The 20,478-nt window shown below is 51.1% G+C and overlaps 1 protein-coding gene across 1 annotated transcript in view; it reads right to left on the minus strand.

Annotated features, from left to right (window-relative positions):
• Positions 1 to 435: 435 nt before the first annotated feature.
• Positions 436 to 20,478, minus strand: part of NOXA1 (NADPH oxidase activator 1) — a 44,448-nt gene continuing 24,405 nt past the window's right edge. The window contains exons 7-15 of the mRNA XM_084650175.1: positions 19,926 to 19,963; positions 14,638 to 14,779; positions 12,642 to 12,701; positions 11,490 to 11,574; positions 10,780 to 10,895; positions 4,566 to 4,729; positions 3,328 to 3,433; positions 3,111 to 3,234; positions 436 to 2,857 (exon numbers count right to left, since the gene is read on the minus strand). Of these exons, the coding sequence (XP_084506301.1) occupies positions 2,760 to 2,857; positions 3,111 to 3,234; positions 3,328 to 3,433; positions 4,566 to 4,729; positions 10,780 to 10,895; positions 11,490 to 11,574; positions 12,642 to 12,701; positions 14,638 to 14,779; positions 19,926 to 19,963 (933 nt within the window). The 3' untranslated portion in view covers positions 436 to 2,759. The remainder of the gene's footprint in view (positions 2,858 to 3,110; positions 3,235 to 3,327; positions 3,434 to 4,565; positions 4,730 to 10,779; positions 10,896 to 11,489; positions 11,575 to 12,641; positions 12,702 to 14,637; positions 14,780 to 19,925; positions 19,964 to 20,478) is intronic.

The raw sequence follows: 20,478 nt of genomic DNA on the forward strand, positions 1-20,478 counted from the left end.
GCGGCCCCAGCTCACCTCCACTCCGCCTCCACCTGCTCCCCTGAGCACACTGCCGCCGCTCCGCTTCTCCCCCGTCCCTCCCAGGCTGGCCGCGCCAAACAGCTGTTTGTTGCCTGGGAGGGGGGAGAAGCTGAGCGGCAGCGTGCTCGGGGGAGGCAGCGGCGGTGGAGCGGAGGTGAGCTGGGGTGGGGAGCGCTTCCTCTACTCCCCCCCCCGCTCCGCCTGCTCCCCTGAACGCGCTGCCTCCACCTCGCCTGGGAGGGAGGGGGGAGAAGCAGAGCAGCGGCATGTTCAGGGGAGCAGGCGGAGTGGAGGTGAGCGAGGGTGGGGGGGTTGGGGGGGGGAGCCGCAGGAAGCAATGCGGGGGGAAATGCGGCACGCCTGGGGGAGGAGGCGGGGCTGGGGATTTGGGGATTTTGAGCTGAACACTGCAAAGGCTGCTTCCACTGGCCCTGCACGGATTATAGATTTGATTTAAGTAAAACCCCACCCCAAAACTTCCACTCTAGGCACACAGACACCTCTTCACAAAAACACTCCCTCCAACAGCATCACAGGCTCCTACCCAACTAAACCAACTCCAAGGGACCAGCCAGGAATCCCAGCAACAGAGAGAGTCGCCCCACCCCAACCAGCCAGCCAGCCACCCCCTCAGCCCTTGTGAGGCGTGGTTTTTACAGCACCCCCTAAAAGTTAATGAATTCAGGCTCTTTTGGTCTAAGGGGAGGAACAAGAGCCAGACAAGGAGCCCTCCTGCTGGCAGCTTCCACTTCCAGGCTGCAGCTCACGTGCCTGGGCTAGCCATAGCTATGGCAGCAGGGCATGGGCCAGGCAGTGCAAGGGGCTGAGTGACCCTAGAAAGGGTATGCCAGGTACAGGCTGTGAGTGACCTTAGAGAGGCTGTGCCTGGCCCTGGGGTGGGCAAGGGTTTGAGGCAGCATACAGTGGCCTGGACCAAGAAGAGGCCCTGCAGGGTGGAGGGCAGGAGTGTCCTGCTCCGCCTGTTCCAGGTAAGCACCCTGCAGTGCTGAGAGGCCGCTGTCCGTGAGCTGCAGGGTCAGGGGACGGAGCCACTGCACAGAGACCCGTGCTGACAAAGACGCCTGGTGTACAGGGGCTGCACAACCCTCCAGAAACCTGTGCCAGCTGGAAAGCCTAGCACAGCAGAGATGGTGTGTGATCTCATAGGGCCCTGAGCCAGGGGAGGTCTATTAAGGATTGATGCGCTGAGCAACTCCCCAGAGGCTTGGGCCGAGCGAGAGTCCAGGCAGGAAGGAAGGCCAAGGGAGCTCCCTCAGGCCAGTGGGGCTGAGTGAGCTCCCAAAGGCTCATGCACTGCGTGGCTGATGGGCCGAGCGAGACCCAGGGGCTCGTGCCCAGGAACCACCCTGCAGTTCCTGGGACCCTTTTTGCAAAGTAGAGACCCTAGGTCACCCCTCTCCCGCACAGGTTATTTTTATCTACTCCCATGAGCTCCACTTACCACTTCCTCCTTCTGGCTCTCCACTTCCTGATCCCTCTGGGCTTTGCTAGGCCTGTTTCTCTGGCTGCCCTCCCCCCAATGCCTCAGCTCCTGTCACCTGGCCATCTCCCCCACCCTGTTCTTTATCCCCAGGCCCTGCATTCCTTCCCTCCAACCCAGTTCTCAGTCCCTCAAGGTCTGGCTCCCTGCTGTGGCCCAACTTCACGGAACCGACTGGGACAACACCAGTGTTCAGCTGACCAGGGACAATCCCCACAACCCAAGATGTCTGGGCACAGGGCCCTTTGCCTCTGGCAGATCAATGGATCTTGGAGGGGCCACACACCCTATGCCTGATTCATGTGCACTCATTTACAGCAGTCCAAAGTGGGTGTGAAATGCTCTCAAACCAGAACAGCGCTGTTTCTACACTGCGTGGGGCCCAGAGAATCAGGCCTGCCTCCCTGCGCTCTGGCTCTTTGGGTGGCACGTTGCCTCCCACAGTCTGGCCTCAATGGGTCTGTCAGCACTGCCATTAGTCCCCTGCCGTAGGCCTGTGCCAGCTGACTCAGGCCCGTGGGGCTCAGGCTAAGGAGCTATTTAATTGCCCCAAGTCCAAATACCTACACCGCACTCAAACAGTCCCTTAGCCCAAGTCAACTGGCATGGGCCAGCCGTGGGTTTCTAACGGCAGAATGGGCATATCCAGTGACGGCAAGGTCCAGCTTCCCTCACTTTTATTCCACCTGGTGGGAAGTGGGGATTAAGGCCTGAGCCAGGCCCCTTGCCGCTATCAGAGCACAGCCCCCTCTTTTGGAGGAGCTGGTTCTTCTTGCCACTTAATCTGCACCTTTGAACCCCAAGTTCTTGCTACAGAAAGAGCTGGTGGCTGGGTCTGAGATGGGAAATCTCCATTTGCTGTGTCAGCACCTCTCAGAGTGTCCTTCATGAGACACCACCCCATGCCTTGCACCCAGATCCCACCTCCCGCACTCCCCAGTCAGACCTGTCATCTCACTTCTATTATTATTATTATACTGAGGCCAGACACATGCCATAGAAAATGCTATTTCTGCTACAGAAACTAATCCTGCTGGGTTTCTGGATAATGGGGTCCCACACTGGGAAGCGTCCTGTGTGGGCAGCTTCATTAAATACCTAGCAGGGCTGGCGATGGTCAGACCTGAATGAATTATCGCAAGCTTCTCCTGTTCTGTGGGAGACATGAGTAAGGTGAGGTGGGGTCCAGAGCCCAGCTGGCTTCTTGTGGAGTCTGGCAGGAAGAAGCATCTCTTCTCTAAGGGAGGGCAGCCCCAATGCTGGCCTGAGCAGCAAAGCACTTGGGGAAAATGCCAAAGTTGCCATTGCAATGGCCTTCAAGCCATTCCTCATTCACTGGGAAAACACAAAGGAACAGGGTAAGGACCGAGCAATCCCTTGAATTGCCTAACCAGGGAGCCTTGCTAAGGGTGACATTCATCCCTGCGCAAAGGGCCAGTACAGGCCCATGCACATGTCAGTCCCCCATAAGGCCTAGTGGCTTAACTATCAGGAAGTCTTTTGTTCCCCAACTTGTCCCCATCCCCTCCCTGCAAACAGACTCCTGAAGCTGCCCAGTGAAGAACTTCAGGTAGAACTAGAAAGCTACCTTCAGAGAGAATGTCCAGTGTGTCTCCTTCATTGAATTCCAGATCCTCAGGCCTTTGTGCTGTGTAACCATGATGTGCTACCATCCTGTAGAGAACAGGTCTGTCTGAACAGGCATCTGTGCCCTATGGGACAAGGCCATGGTGTAAACTGCACGGCAGAGCAGAAATTATATCAGAATCTAGTGAGGAAGAACAGCATCCCAAAGGGGCACGTACCTGGCACCAGAGTGTCAGCCTCCCATCTGTCACCTGCTGCCACATCTTCCCCAGTTCCTCTTCTCCCGAAATCACAATGAACTCTTTGCTGTCTGAAAGCCTGCAGCTGAAGTAAGAGAGGAGGACAGAGAAAATGCACTAGGGCCAAATTCAGAGGTGAATCTAAACTTGTGCAGCTTGCATCTCCCTCTGATTTCCTAAGCATGTCAGTCCAGGACCTCCATCTCCCTCTGATTTCCTAAGCATGTCAGTCCAGGACCTCCATCTCCCTCTGATTTCCTAAGCATGTCAGTCCAGGACCTCCATCTCCCTCTGATTTCCTAAGCATGTCAGTCCAGGACCTCCGGGGTGTGTCTGCGTGCAGCTGGAGGTGTAATTCCCCGATCAGACAGACAGACCTGCGCTAGCTGTGTGCAAGCTCGCGTGCTAAAAGGAGAAGTGTAGCGGTCGTGCCACAGGCCGGGGGAAGGGCTGGCGGCCCTGAATACGTACCTAGGCTTTCAGACAGGATTGGATGCAGAGGGTTTACGCTGGCTATCCCATTCTGCTGCTTATGCCACCAGGGCTACGCTGCTATTCTTAGCGCACTAGCTCAACCAGAGCTAGCGCATATGAAATTATGCCTCCAGCTCCAGTAGACAAAACTTCAGTCTGCTTTAGACTTACACAAGACCTCTAAATTGGGCACACAAAGTGCAACTGAGTTGAACCTGGTGTGCCTTAAATGTTGCCCTGGCTGGGAGAAAATCATTCCAGGTCAGAGGTGTCTACAATAGCATTTCTCTTTAAACTTCCCCCTCTTTCACTACTGCAGGTGCAGTTCCATACTCCTTTGGTCCTGTGAAACCTCCCTGCTCACAAATTCCCTGTCCCCAAGGAGTCAGTGTTGTGCTCTAAAGCAATGAGGTGGAATATCCAGGGGGCAGGGCTTTGTGTGACCATTCAGTTGGGAGAGGGGACACTGTGCTGCTTTGTATGTACTCATTTTGTGAACTGTGCCTATGGCTGCCTGAGCCCTACTGAAAGACAAAATGCCCTGTGGAGAACAACACGGATGGCAGACATGGCTTATGTCTAGCTCCTTGGGCAAACACCTCTTCAGGGAACTGCAATGATTTGTCTGCAATGGCAAGAGGAAAGCTGCAGCTCACTGGGAAGGAGAAACTCCAACTCAGCCTTTGGCACCAGCTGAGTGTATCCAGAGTGCAACCCTATTGCGAGTCTGTGACCAAGCCTACCTCAGCTTCCCAAGCTCTGCCTGCTGGCTGAATGTCTCCCGCAGCAGAGACCTGAGGTCTGACAAGGTCAGGGCCTTGTTCACTTTAACTGTATAGTCACAGTGGACTTTCAGCAGGATGGATCTGTTCTCGCTGGAGGATGCTTTGTCCTGAGCCAGTGGGACCTGCAAACAACCAGGAAGCAAAGGAGAATCTGCTCTCGGTGGGTTGGTTAGAGCGATTTCACCAGCAAATATCTGAATAACAATAATGCCTATTTTTATGCAGGTTTCAGAGTAACAGCCGTGTTAGTCTGTATTTGCAAAAAGAAAAGGAGTACTTGTGGCACCTTAGAGACTAACCAATTTATTTGAGCATAAGCTTTCGTTAGCTACAGCTCACTTCATCGGATGCATACCGTGGAAACTGCAGCAGGCTTTATATATACACAGAGAATATGAAACAATACCTCCTCCCACCCCACTGTCCTGCTGGTAATAGCTTATCTAAAGTGATCATCAGGTGGGCCATTTCCAGCACAAATCCAGGTTTTTTCACCCTCCACCCCCCCACACAAATTCACTCTCCTGCTGGTGATAGCCCATCCAAAGTGACAACTCTTTACACAATGTGCATGACAATCAAGTTGGGCTATTTCCTGCACAAATCCAGGTTTTCTCACATCCCCCCCACCCCCATACACACACAAACTCACTCTCCTGCTGGTAATAGCTCATCCAAACTGACCACTCTCCAAGTTTAAATCCAAGTTAAACCAGAACATCTGGGGGGGGGGAGGGTAGGAAAAAACAAGAGGACACAGGCTACCTTGCATAATGACTTAGCCACTCCCAGTCTCTATTTAAGCCTAAATTAATAGTATCCAATTTGCAAATGAATTCCAATTCAGCAGTTTCTCGCTGGAGTCTGGATTTGAAGTTTTTTTGTTTTAAGATAGCGACCTTCATGTCTGTGATTGCGTGACCAGAGAGATTGAAGTGTTCTCCGACTGGTTTATGAATGTTATAATTCTTGACATCTGATTTGTGTCCATTTATTCTTTTACGTAGAGACTGTCCAGTTTGACCAATGTACATGGCAGAGGGGCATTGCTGGCACATGATGGCATATATCACATTGGTGGATGTGCAGGTGAACGAGCCTCTGATAGTGTGGCTGATGTTATTAGGCCCTGTGATGGTGTCCCCTGAATAGATATGTGGACACAGTTGGCAACGGGCTTTGTTGCAAGGATAAGTTCCTGGGTTAGTGGTTCTGTTGTGTGGTATGTGGTTGTTGGTGAGTATTTGCTTCAGGTTGCGGGGCTGTCTGTAGGCAAGGACTGGCCTGTCTCCCAAGATTTGTGAGAGTGCTGGGTCATCCTTTAGGATAGGTTGTAGATCCTTAATAATGCATTGGAGGGGTTTTAGTTGGGGGCTGAAGGTGACGGCTAGTGGCGTTCTGTTATTTTCTTTGTTAGGCCTGTCCTGTAGTAGGTAACTTCTGGGAACTCTTCTGGCTCTATCAATCTGTTTCTTTACTTCTGCAGGTGGGTATTGTAGTTGTAAGAAAGCTTGACAGAGATCTTGTAGGTGTTTGTCTCTGTCTGAGGGGTTGGAGCAAATGCGGTTGTGTCGCAGAGCTTGGCTGTAGACGATGGATCGTGTGGTGTGGTCAGGGTGAAAGCTGGAGGCATGCAGGTAGGAATAGCGGTCAGTAGGTTTCCGGTATAGGGTGGTGTTTATGTGACCATTGTTTATTAGCACTGTAGTGTCCAGGAAGTGGATCTCTTGTGTGGACTGGACCAGGCTGAGGTTGGTGGTGGGATGGAAATTGTTGAAATCATGGTGGAATTCCTCAAGGGCTTCTTTTCCATGGGTCCAGATGATGAAGATGTCATCAATATAGCACAAGTAGAGTAGGGGCTTTAGGGGACGAGAGCTGAGGAAGCGTTGTTCTAAATCAGCCATAAAAATGTTGGCATACTGTGGGGCCATGCGGGTACCCATAGCAGTGCCGCTGATCTGAAGGTATACATTGTCCCCAAATGTGAAATAGTTATGGGTAAGGACAAAGTCACAAAGTTCAGCCACCAGGTTAGCCGTGACATTATCGGGGATAGTGTTCTTGACGGCTTGTAGTCCATCTTTGTGTGGAATGTTGGTGTAGAGGGCTTCTACTTCCATAGTGGCCAGGATGGTGTTATCAGGAAGATCACCGATGGATTGAAGTTTCCTCAGGAAGTCAGTGGTGTCTCGAAGGTAGCTGGGAGTGCTGGTAGCGTAGGGCCTGAGGAGGGAGTCTACATAGCCAGACAATCCTGCTGTCAGGGTGCCAATGCCTGAGATGATGGGCCGCCCAGGACACTAAACTTTCTAAACTACTACATGCTACTAGGGGCCACAGCAATGGTTCCCTCAACCCACCTAGCAATATTGTTAACCTATCCAACTATACTCTCAGCCCAGCAGAAGCAGCTGTTCTATCTCGGGGCCTCTCCTTCTGCCCCTCCACCCCCACGAACATGATACAGTTCTGTGGTGACCTAGAATCCTATTTTCGACGTCTCCGACTCAAGGAATATTTCCAAAATACCTCTGAACAGCATACTAATCCACAGAGGTCTCCCTACCAACACTACAGAAAGAGGGATTCTAGGTGGACTCCTCCTGAAGGTCGAAACAGCAGACTGGACTTCTACATAGAGTGCTTCTGCCGACGTGCACGGGCTGAAATTGTGGAAAAGCAGCATCACTTGCCCCATAACCTCAGCCATGCGGAACACAATGCCATCCACAGCCTCAGAAACAACTCTGACATCATAATCAAAAAGGCTGACAAAGGAGGTGCTGTTGTCATCATGAATAGGTCGGAATATGAACAAGAGGCTGCTCGGCAGCTCTCCAACACGAGTTTCTATAAGCCATTACCCTATGATCCCACTGAGAGTTACCAAAAGCAGCTACAGCATTTGCTCAAGAAACTTCCTGAAAAAGCACAAGATCAAATCCGCACAGACACACCCCTGGAACCCCGACCTGGGATATTCTATCTACTACCCAAGATCCATAAACCTGGAAATCCTGGGCGCCCCATCATCTCAGGCATTGGCACCCTGACAGCAGGATTGTCTGGCTATGTAGACTCCCTCCTCAGGCCCTACGCTACCAGCACTCCCAGCTACCTTCGAGACACCACTGACTTCCTGAGGAAACTTCAGTCCATCGGTGATCTTCCTGATAACACCATCCTGGCCACTATGGATGTAGAAGCCCTCTACACCAACATTCCACACAAAGATGGACTACAAGCCGTCAAGAACACTATCCCCGATAATGTCACGGCTAACCTGGTGGCTGAACTTTGTGACTTTGTCCTTACCCATAACTATTTCACATTTGGGGACAATGTATACCTTCGGATCAGCGGCACTGCTATGGGTACCCGCATGGCCCCACAGTATGCCAACATTTTTATGGCTGATTTAGAACAACGCTTCCTCAGCTCTCATCCCCTAAAGCCCCTACTCTACTTGCGCTATATTGATGACATCTTCATCATCTGGACCCATGGAAAAGAAGCCCTTGAGGAATTCCACCATGATTTCAACAATTTCCATCCCACCACCAACCTCAGCCTGGTCCAGTCCACACAAGAGATCCACTTCCTGGACACTACAGTGCTAATAAACAATGGTCACATAAACACCACCCTATACCGGAAACCTACTGACTGCTATTCCTACCTGCATGCCTCCAGCTTTCACCCTGACCACACCACACGATCCATCGTCTACAGCCAAGCTCTGCGATACAACCGCATTTGCTCCAATCCCTCAGACAGAGACAAACACCTACAAGATCTCTGTCAAGCTTTCTTACAACTACAATACCCACCTGCAGAAGTAAAGAAACAGATTGATAGAGCCAGAAGAGTTCCCAGAAGTTACCTACTACAGGACAGGCCTAACAAAGAAAATAACAGAACGCCACTAGCCGTCACCTTCAGCCCCCAACTAAAACCCCTCCAACGCATTATTAAGGATCTACAACCTATCCTAAAGGATGACCCAGCACTCTCACAAATCTTGGGAGACAGGCCAGTCCTTGCCTACAGACAGCCCCGCAACCTGAAGCAAATACTCACCAACAACCACATACCACACAACAGAACCACTAACCCAGGAACTTATCCTTGCAACAAAGCCCGTTGCCAACTGTGTCCACATATCTATTCAGGGGACACCATCACAGGGCCTAATAACATCAGCCACACTATCAGAGGCTCGTTCACCTGCACATCCACCAATGTGATATATGCCATCATGTGCCAGCAATGCCCCTCTGCCATGTACATTGGTCAAACTGGACAGTCTCTACGTAAAAGAATAAATGGACACAAATCAGATGTCAAGAATTATAACATTCATAAACCAGTCGGAGAACACTTCAATCTCTCTGGTCACGTAATCACAGACATGAAGGTCGCTATCTTAAAACAAAAAAACTTCAAATCCAGACTCCAGCGAGAAACTGCTGAATTGGAATTCATTTGCAAATTGGATACTATTAATTTAGGTTTAAATAGAGACTGGGAGTGGCTAAGTCATTATGCAAGGTAGCCTGTGTCCTCTTGTTTTTTCCTACCCTCCCCCCCCCCAGATGTTCTGGTTTAACTTGGATTTAAACTTGGAGAGTGGTCAGTTTGGATGAGCTATTACCAGCAGGAGAGTGAGTTTGTGTGTGTATGGGGGTGAGGTGGGGGGGATGTGAGAAAACCTGGATTTGTGCAGGAAATAGCCCAACTTGATTGTCATGCACATTGTGTAAAGAGTTGTCACTTTGGATGGGCTATCACCAGCAGGAGAGTGAATTTGTGTGGGGGGGTGGAGGGTGAGAAAACCTGGATTTGTGCTGGAAATGGCCCACCTGATGATCACTTTAGATAAGCTATTACCAGCAGGACAGTGGGGTGGGAGGAGGTATTGTTTCATATTCTCTGTGTATATATAAAGTCTGCTGCAGTTTCCACGATATGCATCTGAGGAAGTGAGCTGTAGCTCACGAAAGCTTATGCTCTAATAAATTGGTTAGTCTCTAAGGTACCACAAGTACTCCTTTTCTTTTCACCATACACACTGTAACCAGAGTGATCACTTAAGTTGAGCTATTACCAGCAGGAGAGCGGGGGGTGGGGGGGACCTTCTGTAGTGATATTCAAGGTGGGCCATTTCCAGCAGTTGACAAGAACATCTGAGGAACAGCAGAGCTCAAAGCACTTTACAATCAGTTAATGTATTTATCCTCACAATGTCCTTGTGAGGTACAGAAATATTATTATCTCCCCTTCACAGCTGGGGTGCTGAGGCACAGAGACATGAAGTGACTTACCCAGGAAGTCCCTGGTGGAACAAGGAACCGAACACAGGTCTCCCACATCTCGGCCAGTGCCCCGACCACTAGCCCATCCTTCCATAACCAGAGTCAAGGGGGGGGGGGGCTTAACCCAAATGCCAACCTCAGTGCCACCAAACTCCACGTGGCATAGAATATGAGCCAGGATCCAGATGTGAATTTCACATGTGGGGGGCATTTCTCCAAACCCTGGATCCAAACACTTCCATTTTTCCTTTTGGAAGCGTCTGGATCTGAATCCTATAACTCAGACACATCTGCTCGGCACAGGAGTATTCAGCATAGGAGTATTCAGCTCCAGAGGGGAGACAGGTACTCCCTGTATTATCATGCAAACATGTCCCTGAGATGATGCTGCCAGGTCCCATAATTTCCTGTGGAAATTTCAGCTGCCAATCCATGCAGCTTGACACAGCACTGACTCCAAAATCACAGGCGGTCTAGTGGCTGTGCCAAATAAAGTGGGGCTGCTGGTGACCTCATCAGCAGCTGCCTCTGACAAAGAAAGGCTCTGTAGGCACAAGTCCAATGTGAGGTAGGAAAAGGATACAGAGATGATTTCTCTAACCCCAGAAATGCAGCGCTCTCTGTGATAGAACATAGTGGTTGTTAACAGCACAGAGCAACAGTCTGGGCCGGGAGAGACAGAAGAAGAGGAAGATCAAGGACTCAAGAGTAACAGACAAAAGTCCATCTGGGAGTTAGGATCTCTCTGGGATGGGGGAGGGGGAACTGGTCTGGAAGAAAAGGCTTTCCAGTGAGCCCCAAAGTTTTGTGGTGGCTCTGGAGTTTTGGGGGAAGTGGGCTGAATCCACCCTTACCTTTGGCACCAGTGATTTTATAGCCTTAATGGTTTGTGACATTGGGGAACATTGCACCTGCGAGTCTGCTTGCGGATCAGCATCATTTGCAGCAGTGTCTTCTCCCTCAGGAGGTCCTGCAGGGCAAAACATTGCCAAACAGCCATCATGACAATGGGCAGGGCCTCTTTGGAGGAGATAGGGTTGGTCAGCTTTGGGGGGGTCCCACTGAGCCACATCTGGAGGGACTCCAGGCAGCACGAGAAGCCACCGATTCTACGGCCGGAGCTGTCCATCCTCCCCTCTCGGGACAGGTGTATAGAACCCTGCCTGCACTCGTCACCATAGCAAGGGGGGCAAGTGACAAATGGCAGCAGCTGCATTTATTGCGCACCAGCTCTGAATCACCAGGTGCCTGCCAACCAGTTCACTTCTATTTGGACACAGTTGTGGCCCCCAGTCTCTGTTCAGAGCAGAATGAGTGGGCCACAGCGAAGCAAAGTGTGTGCAGTCATCCCTGACACACATGATCTACCCTGCTACCAAGGTGCTCTTGGGTTACACAGTCAGTCCATCCCAGAACCACATGCTGCAAGTGGGGAACTAACCCTGCCGGTAGTGTAGGTTCCCTAGAGCAGCGGTGTTTTGGGGCACTGGTGGGTGATCCCACACAACTCCCATTGGGATCCTTACCCCCACATGCCCCTTCAGTCCCAGAAAGCAGGATTTACCTGGCTGCTGCTGGTCCATTTCCTGCAAGTGGGGCCGGTTGGGGGGTACTTTAACAGGGGGAAGAGGGATCCCATTACTGACTTTCTGCAAGAGAACAAAATGAAAACGAACTGATCAGACACGTGAGGAGAGTGTGGCTGAGGCCACTGTGAAGCAGAACAGTTCTAAGGAACTGAAGTTTTGGGAAATCAGCTCCCTTGTTCCCCACTGGCCAGAAGGGGCAGGTGGCAGCTGGTTTGCGTCACTGAGTAGATTGCAGGCTATGACTTTAAAGGTGGGCAGAGCCTCAGGGATTGCTGATTCATTAACTCAGGTATGACATGGAGTACTCAGGCTCCTCCAGGCTTCCCCAGAGGGTGGTTACCCACCTGGTACCCATACGGGTTTGTTTTATTTTGCTGCACTGTTAGCTCTGTTCACCTCTCTGGGATCCAGACCCCACATTTAGTCTGGGGACAGCCACCTCCCCATCTGAGCAAAAATGGAATCCATCTTCACTGGGATTTCCATGGCTGATCCCTCTGACCCAAGGGCTTATCTGCCCCTCACTCAGCTCCAAGGTTCTGCACTGAACAGACTGGGTGTCTGCACTGAAATGGTTTTACAGCAGGGAACACTACCAACTCCATGGGATAAATGATAACAGAGTCAGGCCTTGAAGAGCCAGTTTCTCAACTACAGTAGGGACAGTGGAAGTTCATTCTCTAGAGGCCACTAGTATGTCAGAACGAAAGTGGGCTCTGAAATTCCCTGCTTGCTGCAGTAGGCGCATGTGTGTGAGTCACACCTTGTCTGCTGGAGGATTCAAGTGGAGACAGCTTTCAGACAGGTCAAGCCATTAAAGCAAGGCTGCATTGGTTATAATATGGAGGGTCCTAGCTATGAGGAGGAGGGGGTAAAAGAAATGGATTTTTCCAAAATGGAAGCTTCGACTGCAGGAAATAGATCAGAGCTGTGGAAAAAATTCACCTTTTGCCTGCTGGTTGGATTTCGCATTGTCCCTCGCTGGCTGAAAGCCCTGAACCTACACATGGGGTGTTTCTGAAGAGAGAGCCCACTGCCTTGCTCTGTGGTTCAGACACACAGCACAAGTGGCCTGGCTGTGTTTTCTCTCCCTTCCACACCCCATAGTCACAAGATTGTCCCCTTACCCATTTATCAGCCTTGGGGGCATGAACAGGCTCCAGGTGAGAGGTCGGTATACGCAGTTTCTGGGGAAATACAGAGCAGAACAGAAAATAAGGTGAAACCAGGCTGCATTGAGCGGAAACAGGCACTCTTCTGCCCGGTGCAGGAGATTGTCTTCTCTGGTCTTGACAACCCCACCTTGCCCCTCAGTCATTCACACCCTTGTGGCATTGTCATTTCCTGGCATGCCGCTCTGACCAGGTCACTCTGTCTGCTGGCCCACCCTTCTCCATCATCACAAACACAAACTATGCGCCATTGCTTTCAAGGCCCTTCACAGCCTGTCCCCACCTACCCATCATCGCTCAAGATGTTGAATCCTGCCTCTGAGCCGCCAGCCTTCCTCACCCACTTGTTAACTTTTAAAGAGGTACCTTTGTGCTTCCTCCCATGTTGCCCCTCACACGCGGGAGGAGCTGCCTCCATCTTTCTTCGGTTTCCTCTTTATAACTCTCCTGTGCTGTGATACCTACCAGAGAACTTGACAATGGTTAGGCTGCTGAGACTACTGCCTGTCAGACTGACCAGTCTTACCTCACTGTTTCCTTGTGCTCGCCCATCTGCCTGTTGGACTCACCTGTTTTCTCTGCCTTATACTTTGATTGTAAGCTCTTAGGAGCAGGCACTGCCCTTTATTCTGAGTTAGTACAGGTCACAGCACAGAGCGATCCTGGCCCATGACGGGGCTCCTGGCCTCTAATGTTAAATTGGCCTACTGAGGATTGCATGTGGGAGGTGATGCCCACTTGCGGACACAGCAGCACATTGCTCTCCCTTCTGAGGACCCTGCTTTCCATACGGCAGTTGCGAGCAGGCCACTGAATGAACCCTAGACACATTTTGTGCACTTTATTCTGCAGGAGGCGAGGCTTCACAATTAGTGTGAATTGTGCACCTGCTAGTGGTTCTCGCCGAATGTTTCTAGTTGCATAATCCCTATGCAGGATCCATGTGTGTCGGAAGGGATAAGGATCAGAAAAAGCTGAGCTCTCCAGTTTACTGGCCAATGGAATTAGAGAGATGACGGGGAAAAGTCACTGGGATCTGAACAGCCCTTAACAGCTGCTGCTGTTAGTGTCTGTGGTGGGGTGGTCACCCTGCCATGCCTCAAAGGGCTTAAAACAGCCCAAAGAGAGGGCTGTAGCCGGAGGAAAGCTAGGCTGACTGGGGGAAGTAGCCACAGGTGGGGCCATGCCCCAATCAGGCCACAGCTGGCCCTATAAGAGGGCTGTTAGCCAGGGGCTGAGAGAGACACTCTGTCTAGCTACGTGGAGAGAGGAGGACCTGGCTGACTAGGAAGCTGAGGAGGGTACCTAGGGCAGAGGGAGCTGGGGAGCTCCAGCCTAGCAGAGCCCTAAGCTGCAGTCTGAGGTAAAGGCCCACAAAAGGGTACTAAGGCTGCAGAGGAGCAGCCCAGCCCAGACCTAGACAGAGGCAGCTGGTCTGACCCCCCGCCTTGTCAATGATGAGTGGTACAGACTGCAGTCTGCCCCAGGGAGTGGGGGCTAGATGATGACTGACAGTAGCCACTGAGGTAAGGAAGGGACAGGGGGTTGGGGGTCCCCTGGGGAGGGGAGACCCAGACTGAGGGGTTATTGCCAGGGGGCAGAACCCTAATCTAGAAGGGCACTGGGGTCTGGGAGGGGCACAGGGCCAGCAGCAGGCGAGACACCGACCGGCAGAGGGCGCTCCTGGCTGAAAAGAGCTAATTCCCTGGACAACCAGCAGGAAGCGCCGCAGCAGTGAGTCGTCACCCCATCAGTGTCCAATCTATGAAAGTGAACTGGCAGCTTCAGAGAAGTTAATGTCATATCCCACCCTCTTGGCTGCTCCTGCTCCTGAGAGCTACCAAAGGAGCATCCTATTAAAGCCTCAGCAAGCCCCAGCTGGCAGGGAGTCCTGTAGTGTCTACTGATGCTGTGCTAGAGGCAGGAGTGCCAGCCTGCCAGTTCCACATACCTGTCCGTCCCATATGGCTGTAGCCCAGCCATCTGCCCCTTTATTTAGTACAAAGATGATGGTGCTGCCCTTCACTGCCATCTCTTCAGAGTCCTCTGGGTAATAATGAGTCATGACTCGATAGTAACCTGAATTGTGGTCTCTGGAGAGGGGGAAAAAAAGGAACAGCTTTACTCAGCACCCTTTGGGGCTGTCACTCTCCCACTGTGGGGTGTGGACACCACTGGCTTTAATGGGATGCCCTTCTCTTTGCCCCTCTGGTTATCCTTCTTGGAGACATTCAGGCTAGGAATAGCCGTTGCCATCCTGTGGCCTTTCCACTGGCTCTTCTGCCAATGCACTTTGAAATATAAAGAGTTGTAGGAGAATCACTGCCCCTCAAGTGCCAGTGCACCCTGGAACAATGCCACGCTTCTCTGGGGTGGAGTCCCCCCTGCATTCTGCTGGAGGACCTGTCGTTTCACTGGCGTCTGAGGAAAGCCACACCCTTCTACTCTGTTCTTAGTACTTACATGCCTCCATCCCCATAGCATCTCACAAACATCAAGGACTGTCTCCTTCCCACACCGCTGTGCAGTAGGAGAGCATCATTACCCCCATTTTACAGATGAGGAACTAAGGCAAAGAGTGATCAAGGGACAAATTTTCAGAAGAGCTCAGCACCTACAGTTCAGACTGGACTTTCATTGGGGCTCCACACCCAGTTAGACACCTAAATCTGTCCAAGGTCCAATGACAAGAGGGTTGTGGTAGAGCTGGAAACCCAGATCCAGTGTCTCACTTCAGAGCTCTAACCACGAGCCCATCCTTCCTCCCACAGGGTGATCCTTCCTCGCCACATACTCTCAGTTGTGAGCTGAGTAAGCTCGAGAATGCTTCCCTTGGGCACATCTCCCCTCATAGGCAGCAGTAGCCTTGGGCTGTGTCTCCATGGTGCAATTATCATATTTATGGTCTGTCAGAGATGATAACCCATGAACTTTTGGAGAAGAACACGCCATCAGCAGATGATGGGACAGACTGGCGCAGACAGAGGTTCCCTCTTTTGCCTTCCAGCCATTTCTGAGAATTCCCACAGGGAAACTCCAGCTGGGGTGTGGGCTCTAGAGTGGGGCTGAGGATGAGGGGTTGGGGGTGCAGGAGGTTGCTCCGGGCTGGGATGAAGAGGTTCAAAGGGTGGAAGGGGAATCAGGGATGGGGCAGGACGTTGGGGCACAGGAGGGGGTCAGGAGTGCAGGCTCCTGGTGGTGCTTACCTCAAGCAGCTCCCAGAAGCAGGGGCATGTCCCCTCTCCGGCTCCTATGCGGAGGCGCGGCCAGGTGGGTCTGCATGCTTCCCTGTCTGCAAGCGCCAACCTTGCAGCTCCCATTGGCCACAGTTTCTGGCCAATGGGAGCTGCGGAGGTATCACTTGGGGTGGAAGTAGCCTGTGGAGCCCCCTGGCTGCCCCTAAGTGTAGGAACTGGAGAGGGTACATGCCGCTGCTTGTGGGAGTTGCGCGGAGCGGGACAAGTCCTGGCCCCCGTGCCTCGGCAGAGCTTGAGGGCCGGATTAAAAGGTCTGGAGCACCGGATGCGACCCCTGGGCTGTAGTTTGCCCACCTCTGTTCTAGTGTGTGAACTCTAGAGCTGGGTGCAACTTTCCTGACAGAGCATTGTTCCATCAGAAAATACCATTTCAATATAATAAAAACTTTCTGTCAGAATGTATTGATTTTGACAAATTTTGGTTCACAAAATGTTTCCTTACAAGTGTTTCAATAAGATCAACCCGATCAAAAAAGCATATTTTGATTTTTTTGTTGTTGTTTTGAAATGCCCTTTCATTTAGAAATGTATTTGCGTTTATAGTCTATAAGTTATAGTGTAAAATAAACGGCTGGAATCAGAATGAAACATTTCAATTTCATTTAAATGGAACATTCTGACTGACCTGAAACAAACAGTTTTGGAAAACTTCGTTTCACAGGAAATTTAAATTTTTCATTTTTGTTTAGATTTGGAATGAAAACAATTTCAAAATGTCAGCATTTCCTGCTGAATGAAAATGTCGAGTTTCAAGTGGCTCCAAGAATAGGGTTGCCAACCTTCCCAGATTGACAGGGAGTCTTCTGGAATTAGCCACAATCTCCTGGAGGCTATTGAAATCAATCTGGGAGATTTTAATAGGCTGCTAAAAGTCCAGTCGGCGGCACAGCACAGCTAAGGCAGCCTGCCTACCTACCCTGGCTCCACGTGGCTCCCAGAAGTAATCTGGCTCCTAGGCGCAGGGGCGGCCAGTGGATCTCTGTGCGCTGCCCCTGCCCTGAGCGCCAGCTCTGCAGGTCCCATTGACCAGAAACTGTGGCCAATGGGAGCTGCAGGGGCAGTGCCTGCAATCGCACAGAGCCAGGGTAGGTAGGCTTCCGGGAGCCACCCGAGGTAAGCGCCTCCCAACTGGAGCCCAACCCCTTGCCCCAGCCCCGAGCCTCCTCCTGCACTCAAACTCCCTCCCAGAGCCTGCACCCCCGCCTGCACCCCAAACCCCACATCTCCAACCCTGCTCCAGAACCTGCACCCCCAGCTGGAGCCCTCACCACCTCCCACACCCCAACCCCTTGCCACAGACTCACTGTGAAAGTGAGTGGGGGGGGAGGGGCCTCTGAGAAGGGGCAGGGAAGGGGGCAGCGCATGGGTGTTTGGGTTTGTGCAGTTAGACTGTTGGCAACCCTATTCAGGAACCACCTTCTAGCTTTTCCAGATGAAAACAAGGGGCCAGATTCAGCCCTGGAGTATTGGAAGCACAAACCCAGGGAAGTCAATGGAGCTGCACCTCCTCAGACCAGGGCTGAATTTGGCCCCAGTTACAGCAGTGCTGACAGGAGCATTTGGAAGTCTTGTCCTGGGGGCTAGAGCCAGAAGACTGAGAGTCAATAGTTGTGGGTTCTAATAGTGGCACTGCCATTGACTTACTATGTGGTCTTGAACAGGTCACTTAACCTCTCTCTGTCTCTGTTTCCCAACCTGTGACACGGTATTTAGCTTCCTCACAGGGTGGCTGTGAGGCTTAATCTATGTCTGCAAAGGGCTTTGAGATCCTTGCAAGGTGTTATAGAAGTAGGGGACGTAGAAGTGGGTGGCAACCTAGGCAGCAGTGACCATGAGATAGTTGAGTTCAGGATCCTGAAGAAAGGAGACTAGCAAAATACAGACCCTGGACTTCAGAAAAGCAGACTTAGACTCCCTTGGGCAGGATCTCCTGAGAGGATAATATGAGGGGGAAAGGAGTCCAGGAGAGCTGGCTGTATTTTAAAGACACCTTATTGAGGGCACAGGAACAAACCATCCCGAAGTGCAGAAAGAATGGCAAATAAGGCAGGCGACCAGCTTGGCTTAACAGTGAAATCTTCGGTGAACTTAAACTCAGAAAGGAAGCTTACAAGCAGTGGAAATTTGGACAGATAACTTGGAAGGAGTATAAAAATATTGCTAGAGTATGCAGGGGTGTAATCAGGAAGGCCAAGGCACAGTTGGAGTTGCAGCTAGCAAGGGACATGAAGGGTAACAAGAAGGGTTTCTACAGGTATGTTAGTAACAAGAAGAAGGTCAGGGAAAGTGTGGGACCCTTACTGAATGGGGGAGGCAACATAGTGATGTGGAAGATGATGATGTGGAAAAAGCTGAAGTACTCAAAGCTTTTTTTGCCTCGGTCTTCACAGACAAGGTCAGCTCCCAGACTGCTGCACTGGGCAGCACAGCATGGGGAGGAGGTGAGCAGCCCTCAGTGGTGAAAGAACAGGTTAAGGAGTATTTAGAAAATGGATGTGCACAAGTCCATGGGTCCAGATCTAATGCATCCAAGGGTGCTGAGGGAGTTGGCTGATGTGATTGCAGAGCCATTGGCCATTATCTTGGAAAATCTGTGGTGATCGGGGAGGTCCCAGACGATTGGAAAAAGGCAAATATAGTGCCCATATTTTAAAAATTGGAAAAAAGAGAACACAGGGAACTACAGCCTCACTTCAGTCCCTGGCAAAATCATGAAGCAGGTCCTCAAGGAATCCATTTTGAAGCCCTTGGCAGAGAGGAAGGTGATTAGGAACAGTCAGCATGGATTCACCAAGGGCAAGACATGCCTGACCAACCTGATTGCCTTCTATGATGAGATAACTGGCTCTGTGGATATGGGGAAAGCAGTGGATGTGATATACCTTGACTTTAGCAAAACTTTTGATATGGTCTCCCACAGTGTTCTTGCCAGCAAGTTAAAAAAAGGCATGGGTTGGATGAATGGACTATATGGTGGATAGCAAACTGGCTAGATTGTCGGGTTCAATGGCTAGTGATCAACGGCTCGATGTCTAGTTGGCAGCCAGTATCAAGCAGAGTGCCCCAGGGGTCGGTCCTGGGGCCGGTTTTGTTCAACATCTTTATCAATGATCTGGATGAGGGGATTACAGTGGACAAGAAGCAGGATATGAATCAACAGTATGCCCTTGTTGCCAAGAAGGCCAACGGCATTTTGGGCTGTATTAGTAGGAACATTGCCAGCAGATGGAGGGAAGTGATTATTCCCCACTATTTGGCACTGGTAAGGCCACACCTGGAGTATTGCATCCGGTTTTGGTCTCCCCACGACAGAAGGAGTGTGGACAAATTGGAGAGAGTCCAGTGGACTTATTATAAATTATTAGGGGGCTAGGGAACATGACTTATGAGGAGAGGCTGAGGGAACTGGGCTTGTGTAGTCTGCAGAAGAGAAGAGTGAGGGGGGATTTGATAGCAGCCTTCAATTACCTGAAGGGGGGTTCCAAAGAGGATGGAGCTAGGCTGTTCTCAGTGGTGGCAGATGACTGAACAAGGAGCAATGGTGTCAAGTTGCAGTGGGGGAAGTCTAGGTTGGATATTAGGAAACACTATTTCACTCGGAAGGTGGTGAAGCACTGGAATGGGTTCCCTGGGGAGGTGGTGGCATCTCCATCCTTAGAGATTTTTAAAGCCCAGTTTGACAAAGGCTTGGCTGGGATGATTTAGTTGGTGTTGGTCCTGCTTTGAGCAGGGGGTTGGACTAGATGACCTCCAGTAGTCTCTTCCAACCGTAATATTCTATAAGTGCCAGGTGTTGTTGTTAACTACAATGGCTATCACAGTCACACAAACCTTTCTCTCACACAGCATTTTCTCCACAGTGATAGATCTCTAGGACTGGGATGCTACAGAGTCTTCAAACCAAAACCTCTGCAGCCAAGACAAGGTACCATGAATAGAAATAGTGACAGAAGAGTAAAGCCAGCTGGGGCTGGTTACTTACCGCACAGCATTGACACTGGGTTCATAAAAGCCCTGTCTCTGTGGAGAAACAACAGCATCTATTTCATAGTGCCAGATTCCAAGCCAGAAGGGACCATTGTGATAATCTAGGCTGACCTCCTCTATAACACAGGCCAGAGAACTTCCCCACAATGATTTGTAATAGCTTGTATCAGGCAGAAATGCAGAGTCTGAGCGGGAGTTTCAGTCTCTGACATTTTCCCTCCTATTCTCCTGTTCACACTTGTCATGCAACCAATCACCACTTTAGGGACAGTCATCAAGGCCACTCCACACTGCTGAGCAGTGCTGGCAGCCCCCTCTTCTCTGCCCACCCCACCCAGTGGAGACCAACCTACTTGCGTGTTTCCCCGCTCCTAACATTCACATGACAGTGCACCCCTCTCCCCCGGAGGAACCAGGCTCACACGGCTGGGCAAGTGAGTTAAACATTACATAGACTCTGCTGCAGCAGCTTTAATTTAGTGCAGAGAAAAGAATGCTCCATTCAGGGGGCAGAGACTTATGTGCCTCATCTGAGCCCCTCTGGCCAA

The sequence above is a fragment of the Lepidochelys olivacea genome, assembly GCF_965140295.1.
Source record: "Lepidochelys olivacea isolate rLepOli2 genome assembly, chromosome: 16".
NCBI lineage: Eukaryota > Metazoa > Chordata > Testudines > Cheloniidae > Lepidochelys > Lepidochelys olivacea.